Here is a 10364-nt window from a genome sequence, read left to right as displayed (position 1 = left end):
TAACATATTGGAAGCGCTTTGTGACATAAAACAGGGCTAGGTTTCTTATACCTTCCCGGATCCTCTGGTTAGGCAAATGACAGAGAGAAGTGGCGCTATGATGGATTCAATTTATATCTCATAATTTTGGGAGAATATTGTTTCTTTAAACTGTACAACGTTAGACAAGTACACCTTCAGCAGCGAATGTAAATCTACTGACCCAGTCCAACACTCATTGATAATACTAATGAGATCATTTTTATGCACATTACAGCACTTTCTTACACCAAATTTCACGGAGCGCTACCAGAACCGGCTAACACACGGCCACGAATCATGATGATCACTAATTATTAGAATTCCATTTATTTCCATCAACAATGGGGAAGGCAAGGCAAAGAGCTACAGCAGCATCTTGACAAGTTCTCAACCCCTGCAAAGCAGCCGCAGTACACGTCCCTCAACCCGACATACACACTTCTAATAACAAAAATTGAAATGTGCAAATGTGGAACAACAGTATTATACACGCATACAGACTAATGATATCAAAGTATGTACGAATGAATTCATTTCCTTGATGTAAAAACGAAAAGTGAAAACAAGTCTACAACTTCACGACAAAAAATAGGTATGCATCATTAGATGATAAAGCATTCGGACTTTAAATTCACAGCAATTAGGAAATGCGAAAGAAGAAGCGCAAAAGGGTATTACAGCGAACGAAGGTGACATTACTAGACAGTGCACATCTAAGAAAGATCTCGCAGACATATGTATATAAAAAGGGAATAAGGCAGTTTTTAAATTCCGCCCGAAATACACAAGACACACATAGGGTAGCTAAAAACGATGAGCTGGAGAAACAGTGGCTTCAGTTCACTTGGATTAATCAAAACCATAAATCCACAAACACGACAGGACCGACGGAAAGCAAGAGGAAGGGTGCACAAAGGTTTGCGAAAACAACGAGGTCTTTTTATGTGTAAACGCTGCCTCTATCAAAGAGGAACAGAATAAGACTACTATTCGCGGGGTCGCATTACCAAAGATGGTAAGGCCGCCAAAGCTAATGTGAAAACCCCTCAAAACCTGCAACATCCTTGCCACGAGAAAAACCACCATTGCAGCGGCTACAGTCTACACTCCAGCCATCATTACTGTGAGCGACTGTAAGCATACTGTATTCGAAAATATCAAATGAAGAATCTAGGACTTACAACTCAACATTGACGCATTATAACAAGGTGAAGTGATGTGACCTTTATTGAAGCACACGCAGGGAGCCCAGGCAACGATCAGACAGTTCACACATACGCTCGGGCAAACGCCCGCCGAGTCTGGACGTCGCCATGGTCCTAGAGCACTTCGAATAGCCTCTCACCTCATACAAAATTGCATCACACACTATAAGCTCGGGAGACCAGATACACCACCGGACAGCTTACTATTCAGGGAGCAACAGGTATTGTGGTCCAAATTTTAAAACGATGCATTCCCTAATTCATACACTGCTTGAAAAATGTTTATTTCAAACTTTACCCCAACCTGTCCCTTTGGGGCAAAATAACAATGTAAAATCAAATAATTTGGGATTGCGAGTCCATCTTCCTACAAGTAAATGCATGCCTGATCCCTCCATTCACGCGTGGAATGAAGCAAAGGAAAATGACGACACGGATATCCAACCCCGACCCATTGTGTGGGCCTGTGTCTCCCGGGGTCTTCATAGTCTTGGAGGGCATGCCGTGACCACCCTATGGCCACCATTACTTTAAAGAATACAGTTGTGGTTCACTTCCTTTAGCTCTTCATCAGTCCGTGCAACGAATCCCACAATATTTTTTCGGCTGCATCTCAGTGAGCTCCATAGCTTTGATGAATAGACGAAGCCTGACGCCCGCACCGTAGCGATGGCGAACTGTATGGTATGGAACTTCTTGACGGCAAGACTGTGCAACTAAGAGCTGCGAAGCAGTCGTAAACCCCAATTTATTTACGTGGTATCACAGGAGAAAGCATCCATGTCCACAATCTGGAGACTCGCTCTTTAGGTGCGGTTATTTCTAAGGACGAGCAAGACGAAGAAACGGGCAACGGCAAGTTTTAATCTGTACATATAAATCTTACTATTCTCCTACTGTGTGCGTTAGTATTTACTCTTATATATTTTGGTTTATCATATTTACACTTTCTTTTCTATTCCCTAGCATTTATTATTTTTTTTCCGATGTAGTTATACATCTCAAAATCTAATATCTCTGCACCCCAATTCTTGGCCGATCCCCCTGTGTGGGTATGTGCCATCACATTAGAGGAGAACAACAACAACAACAAGTGCGCTCGCTTTAGGGCCGGTCATGGGGCTCAAGTTTAAAAGCGGAAGTGAATAATTTTCGAAGTTTCACTGCAAACAGAGCACCTAAACTGTAGTCTAAAAACACCATCTAATCATGCATAAAGTCGATCAGCAGGACCCTTTACTCCATACAAGACAAAACATGAGAGCCATTCTTCGTTAGTTACTGGTTCCAAATATTCTACAGGCGCTCTTCATAAGATAATCGTAAGTATAGACATTATATACTGGCTTTCCACATAATGTAATGAGTATGTAGTTGCAGGGACGCAGTGGAGATTGCAAGGCTTCTTGTGACACCCACATGGTGCAGAACTGCCATTCTGGAATAAGAAATGAAAATAAAATATTTTAGAAAAAATATATTCTAAAAATGACTAAATAATTACTTTTTAACTGTAGTCTATTGACATCGTGTATTTACTCAATTTCGGAACTGTAGTGATTTATGTAATTGTATATGACAACAGCACAATTTCAACGCTGGCTGAGTAGGTACGAGAGCTTCGGGCTCTCTGTGCCGACGTGGGAGCTGCCTTCTACACCTGGCGCCTAGCCGAGTGTCCTCCGAGTTATTTCCCACGGGACCCCTACTGTGGGAAATAAAGTTTTACCAAACCAAACCAAGTAGTTAGAATGTCAGAAGGAAATGTATACGCAATGTTTCACTCAGTCTCAATAAAGAGACACACGCTTTTCCTGTTACCCGCGTTGCAAACGTGCATCGCCTTGCATTGTGAACTACCTCTACAGAGATAATTAATTTCTTTGTGCGGTGTAATTATTCAACCTAAAAATTGTAGGGAAAATGGCACACCAAACATCTACATCACCTTACGATGAGAGCCATATGCGTGCGTAACTCTCTGCAGATAGCTGCCCATCAGATTCACAGTTCGCAGAGATATTACAAGAGAAGAGAAGCTTGTTTACATCAAGTTGCTTGTGATGTAATTTACAGCGGCAGCTAAGTTGCCCATGGCAAGGTGAAGGTGGAAAATTTACATGACACCCGTCTGCGATTTCATTCCGAAAAGAATGTTCTATCAGATAAAAATGACATATCTGCAGTACACTGTGGTCACGGTTGCAGTTACAATAGAATAAAAAGGTTGTGCCTCAAATTGAAGATGTATAAAAAGCCAAGACTCGGCACATTGCTTTAATGCAGTATTTTCTCACATGATTCCACAACCCGGATAAAATATGGGCTCAGTAAGATGAATTAGGGTTAATACAGATGCCTTCTTTTAGTTAATACCGAGCTTGTAGTAGCTGCATGAACGTAGGGATTATAGAGCTCCTGAATCCAAAAAGATGGCCCCTGTTGGTCTGCTAGTGGTATCGAATATTTCATTCATACTTCCAGGCTGCCTGTTCAAGGATTGGGACATCATAGCAACAGAAGCCTCTTGTACCTTGCGTGCCTCTCCGCGGAGCTCCATTAAAAACCGCATATCCTGCTCACATATATGGGCTTGAAACTTGGAGGCTAACTAAAAGGGTTATATTTACGTTGAGGGCCAGGCAGAGGGTTATAGAACGAGAAGTGCCAGGGGTAACGTAAAGAGATAATAAGCATGCAGAATGGGTCGGAGAAATAACCCAAGGGACTAAGATGCTAGTGCAAATCAAGAAGAAATGGGCACCGGCGGGACATTTAGTCCGAAGAAAGTATTAGGGTTAATACAGATGCCTTCTTGGAGTTAATACCGAGCCTGTAATAGCTACATGAACGTACGGATTATAGAGCTCCTGAATCCGAAAAGATGGCCCCTGTTGTTCTGCCGGTGGTATTGAATATTTCATTCGCACTTAAAGGCTGCCTGTTTAAGGACTTCGACATCATGCTAACAGAAGCTTGTTGTACTTTGCATTACTATTCGCGGAGCTCCAATAAAAACAGCCTGTCCTGCTGGAGGACATCTTCTGCCTATCTTTAGCATGGCTTTACGCCCGTGCCGCTCACAGCTGTTGGGTATGTAAGGGTCAAATAATCAAGATCTTTACGATGGACTTTTGGTCAGCGTCAGTTTTGTCGGGGCATTGTAACAACGTTACATGGTGCTCAACACTAGGCTGGTGCGTGCACCGCATACTGCGGCAGCTGCTTACTCAGAGACGATGGCAGGCGCAACGCGGACGTGACTTGCAGCACCTACGGAGTGCCACATTGTTTAGCTTGCTGTCCGTCATCCGTCACCTCCAAATGATAAAGGCGCGGCTGAAAAGCTGAGTCGTCCGCCCCTCCCACTGATCCAAGTTGCCCTCCCCTCTTCCTGACCTAATCATGGGTACAAGGCAGAGATCAGCACCTTATCGCATACGGTGTCATGCGTAGAACTCAGAATTATCCTCCCGTCTTGACGACGTTATCGCAGATACAAGGTAGAAACGTCCATATTTTTTCGCTCATGGAAACATGCAAATAATAATCGCTAGTCCACATTTCTTCCCGCTGAGGGAGCTTTGGGAGCGAGGCGAACTCAGCCACCCCTCCCGCTTGGATAGATGTGGATATTACAAAATGTCTGCTCTCTCCCTCTAGCGCATTCATGTGACAACCCAACGTCGACATCTCCTTACGCTGGTTAATTTGTGTGTACTATTACGGTACCAATAGCACTGTACAGATTTCAGGACACGGCAAGCGTACCAAACGCCTCTCCGCCTCCCTCCCTCAACGTTGATACTATTGGTACCAAAGATATTGTACGCATCAGTTTTTTTTCCTTGTGAGACCATGCAGTAGCATGGAAGCAGCACCGCGTTTAACCGCCGGAAGAATGCAAAGAAGGCAATCGGCTTTCCGGCCGACATGGGACAGGTGCCACCAGTAACTGTCATTCCGTAGTCCCACCTGCTGTGCCTGAATCATGGCTCAAAGATATACAGAGAAAATGACCACAGGTCCTATCAATTTATGTGCTGTGGAGTGTGCATAACTTTCTTATATATTACTATTGCAAATAATTTTCGAATCCAGAAGACCATTCTGCTTCATCTTTCTTGCCATTCCCATCATGAAGCCGCTTTATTTGAGTATCCCCTACATTTGTAAGACCAATATCTTTTTTTCTTTTTAGGGAATTATTTTAGTGATAGTTATTTGCGCATGATAATCACTTGCTTCGTTCTGTATTGACAGCAACACATCATTTATGCATCATTTGGATATTGTGTCATGGAATATCCAAGCTTCCGCTCCATGCACTCAGTATGAAGCATACCAGTGCGTGCGTGCGTGCGTGGCAGCCAGAAAGACACCAGAAATCTCTCTGATAACACGGCAGATGCAAGTGTCAGCGAACCATAACTTCTTGTCTCGGCTTTGTTGGGAAAACGCTGGCGGCTAGATTTTTTATTTTCCTAAAGCTCTCGCAAATGACAAAGCTCAAGTTGGCTTCTAAGCTACTCCATGGTATCCGTGTTGAGTGGGGAAGCGGCTTGGAGAGCGCTAAGTATAAAAACTAAACATGGCTACCAGGACAAGCAGTATTATTACTCTTTATGACACTACATATGGGACTGCAAAGATTACAGCGCGGTCACCCAGAGATGATGCAAGGAAGGAAATAAACATTATCTTTGTGCAAAAAAGCGACGCAGTGGCTGCTCGAGCGCTCGCTGACCGCGTTAAAAGGCTTCCCATCTCACCACCGAATGTATAGCGTATAGTTCTGAACACTCGTGAAGTTACCGCTTGCATTAAAAGAAAAAGAAATTTGTGCCGATGTGGCGAAAAGGCGCCATGGTTTATGATAGATGCAGACGGAAATCGTAACGACTACCACGATTGCCTTTTAACGGTTTTGCTTAACCCGTTGAAGTATAGCGGGCATACATAAGTCCCATATGACAGGGTGCTAAGTTGAATTCATATTTTAATTTCAGTAGAGCGTTGAGTGAGTGTAATCATCATTGAGAGTATAAAACATTATTTGCTGCTTTTTGCAATTTCGAATATGGTGCTAAAAATTACTTTGGTGTTGTTTTCATCCATTTCTGGTGCTATTTAATTTTTCGACCTTCTTTCCAAGCTGCATAAACTGCATAAGACACCTTACCAGTGAGTTTTTTCTTTGTTTATTATATTTCCAAGCGCTACAGGAAGCAGCGCTGCTCAAACATGATGGGTTGATATGGTTTCAGGTGGGTTGAAAAGCGTTTAACTATTTCTTGAAGTATAACACCGTTCAGAGAAGCACTAGGGCAAATAACACATCTATATAGGGAAAACAAAAAAGCTCTGAATGTATAACATTCATGAAGTCGCGTGCTCTGTTGCCTGTAATTTTAGGGCTAAGAAGTAGAATGTTATGCACACGACTCTAGAGCTAAAAGCAAGAATTTTTTTCGCGTAGATGAAAGCAAATCTATTGCTCTGAGCTGAGGAAGGCTCGAAGATTTACTGTTTTGATTGGGCCCCTCAATGGGCAGCACCGGTTAGTTAAAAGACCATCTGACGATAAAGAGATTTAGCTCAAGTGCCGATTTTACGGCGCTCGCCTATTTTTCTATAACGTTCAGTGAGAAAACAGTTCTACGCTTTCCTGCTAAATAACCTGAAATGGAAAGGCCTTAAGACGGATCCTCAAGACTGGGACCAATTTTATGTGCGAGTTGAAGATCAAGAGCTAGCGTTGTGGAATTTGTAAACACCAACATGGCTTCGTATTGCACTTGAGAAAAAAAAAAGCTAATATCTAAGAACTGCAATATATACTTTTTGTGATTCAACCACTGAAGTATAGGAACGTGACGCCAGTGGACAAACAGGGGACCATATAACTAATGGTTTTTACTAAGTGAACAGTCTTCCGCCAACGCCATGGTGTAATAAACATCGTATTGTTCAAGGGCAAGATGTTCAAATTTTTCAGAATTGGCATTGCCATCATTTTAATATGAGACACTGCTCTCAACTCAATGTCCCCGCGGCGATTTACCTTAAATTAGGACTTTCTTTTACATAATCTGTTCAACGATAAGTATGCGACTTTTTGATGGTGGGTATTTGTCCCTTTGCATTTCAGAACAGATCAAAGTCGGTCTAGTGAAGAATAATGAAATGACACTCATGTTGAATACACGTGAGCATGACACAGGTTTTCTTTCGCAGGGAGTTCGTAATCATTTCAATACTCCTCTCAGTTTATTTTGAATTTAAGTCGGTTTACATGTTTACACGGGCGTGAAAAAGACGAATGATGCTTTACCATTTAAAAACAACGTGAAAAGAGCATAAATAGCAGTCAGGCGTGGCAGAAATACAAAACAGGTGAGGTGGGACGAAATATATTAGAATAATATAATTCGTGTTGTCAAAGCGTTTGTCTCGATGCTGCTGAAGAGAGAAGAGGCGTAAAACGCAAAGCTGCTCGTTCTCAGGAATTGTCCTTAAGATTAGACCGCACCAAATTAATCTATGCCGATCACATGCCCTAACGCACCATTATAGGGTAAAACACCTGACTGAAATTTCAGCCGCATGTTATAGATGGTATGCTTGCTGAGTAGATAGAATATTAACATAAAATTTTTAATCCTGTTTTTTCTTTTGAGGTTTTACACTCCGTGCTTAACCTTGAGCACAAAATGGTGAAAACAGGTAAGTAGGCTTGTTCGTTTTGGCGGAGCTAAAGCGGAAAACACAATTGAACTGTTCTAAATCCACCACAAGAAAAAAACGCACGAGAGAATTACCCTGGATAGTGCTGGAACCATGCGCTGGTGTGTATGAGACGATAGCTTTAGAGGATAGCCACGTTACATTCAGCGGCTTTTCACCTCGTTTTTTTTTTTGCTGCACGGTTCTTAGAGCGTTTTCTAATTTACTCTTTAATAGATACGAATTTCAAAATGTCATCTCAGACCGGATTTTGGCATGAAATTTAAAAATATCTGAAAGCATGCTAGGACGCTAGAAATATGATTATAAAATAATCAAACGGGAGCAACCCACCATACTAATTTTTCTTGTCAATTTCATTTTGCTGCTCGCGCGATTAATTGTAAGACCTACTAGTCAAATACCTGTAAGAACGTAAGATCCGGTGATGAGACATTTGTGATCCGCATAGAGCACAGGGAAATCGAACTTTTGGCGAAACAGATGTTCCCATGCCTGACCTGCGTGTAAAAAGTATCAGAAATATTTTTTTTTATTTCTGTCGGACAATAAAGTTGATTTCCTCACTCACTCTTCCTTTTGTCACAGATGCCCCTGTTCGCTACTGTTCGTAGTCTAATGAAAGTTGGCAGACGTCATGAATGCAACACTCGAACGATACAGCCTGGTGGTTGGGGCAGGATGAAATAGTTCATTATTTGATAAATCATATGTTAATAGAGACATGAGTCAGCAGAAATGTTATTGCTAAATAGAGAATGAGAAAAATGATCGGTAATGAACTTTAATCGAACGCACATCCAGAGGTAATTTTTATTTTTTCCTTCTGTTATTCTCGAAGACGGCGAATTTAATATCGTGGGCGATAAGCTGTGAGGGCGACTGACTATATTACTGGTGCCTAAAATATGACAATAAGTATTCCATTTTTGGAACAAATAATATTTATATTTTCTGTCATTTGCAAAGCGAGTTTTCTGAGTGTAATAGAGAAAATATCCTCCGAAGTTTTCCATGAGCGTGACAACTTTCAAGCTTGTCATGAATTTGGGCAGAACAATTAATGAAGAAAGCATGTCTAAAGAAGGATTTTATTCAAAATAACTGTGACACGAGCTATACTGTTATAATAGGCGGATGTAAGGTTGCTAAAATAACCGAGCACCTTGTTGTAGAGATGCTACTGATGAGAACGTTACCTATCGTCTTTAGAGAATCTTGAATTCACTGTTTTCGAAGTAACGATTCAAGTAACGATACATACATATATATATATATATATATATATATATATATATATATATATATATATATATATATATATATATATTCTCACTAATATTGTGAGCCTTCTGTGAACGTTCTTTAACTTGTACATGCCATGATCTTCCTCTTTCATTTGTACATACCATCATCATCGTCCCGCGGCGCCGGCTCCGGCGCGCGCCTGGGTTTTGTCATCGGAGTAAAACGCCAGACACGGCATCCCTTGCCTTGCCGTCTCGACCTGGCCTTCTTCCACAAGTGGTGGAGATAGGACTTGATCCCCTTGCTGTTTTGTGCCCTGCCTCTCGCTGGAGCTACGTTCCGGTCGCCGTTAACCGCCTGCCACCATCGTTATGACTATCGAGAGTACCCACGAATCGGCAGCGCCCTCTACCTCGGCTGCACCACCCCCTCCGACTGTGCCCACACGACAACGCGACCCGCCGCTGTTCGCTGGTCGTCGCGATGAAGACGTCGATGACTGGCTGGACACCTATGAACGCTGCAGTAACTACAACCGGTGGGACGATGCTCTAAATTTTTTTAATGTTTCTTTCTACCTCATTGAGGTCGCCAGAACCTGGTTTATTAACCGCAAACCCCAAACCCCTAACTGGACCACGTTTAAGCCGCAGTTCCGCCAATATTTTGCGGACCCAGCAGTTCGGACTGAGGTCGCGAAGAATAAGCTTGACTCTCGCCTCCAAGGTCCCGATGAGTCGTACGCGTCTTACATAGAGGCCATACTTGCACTTTGCCGGCGTATTAGTCCCACCATGCCGGAGCCTGAACGCGTACACCACATCTTGAAAGGAATTAATTCACTGGCATATAACACCCTGATTGCCCGGAATCCTACTCTTGATGCCATTATTGCGACCTGCCAACGTATCGACCAGCTGCAGTCCTCCCGATTGCAGCCCGGCATTGCTACTGGCTCGACCTCTGCTGACCTAGATCTGCGGGCACTGATTCGAGCCATCATCCGGGAGGAGCTCCAAGCCCTCAAGCCTGTCTGTCAACACGGGTGCGATCATTCTTCAGTACCTTCTAATGACGCCGGTCTCCGCAACATCATTAAAGATGAGCTGGCAACAATCACTCGGCTTATGGTGTCCGACTGCA

General features: G+C 42.7%; 1 protein-coding gene across 1 annotated transcript in view; it reads right to left on the bottom strand.

Moving 5' to 3' along the window:
• Positions 1–333: 333 nt before the first annotated feature.
• Positions 334–10364, bottom strand: part of LOC146170651 (uncharacterized) — a 63145-nt gene continuing 53114 nt past the window's right edge. The window contains exons 4-5 of the mRNA XM_084586869.1: positions 8378–8473; positions 334–2664 (exon numbers count right to left, since the gene is read on the bottom strand). Coding sequence (XP_084442995.1) covers positions 2501–2664; positions 8378–8473 — 260 coding nt within the window. The 3' untranslated portion in view covers positions 334–2500. The remainder of the gene's footprint in view (positions 2665–8377; positions 8474–10364) is intronic.

The sequence above is a fragment of the Amblyomma maculatum genome, unplaced genomic scaffold (assembly GCF_055883805.1).
Source record: "Amblyomma maculatum isolate TAMU_Amacu unplaced genomic scaffold, ASM5588380v1 scaffold_99, whole genome shotgun sequence".
Classification (NCBI taxonomy): domain Eukaryota; kingdom Metazoa; phylum Arthropoda; class Arachnida; order Ixodida; family Ixodidae; genus Amblyomma; species Amblyomma maculatum.
This window is presented reverse-complemented; position numbering and strand designations above follow the sequence as displayed.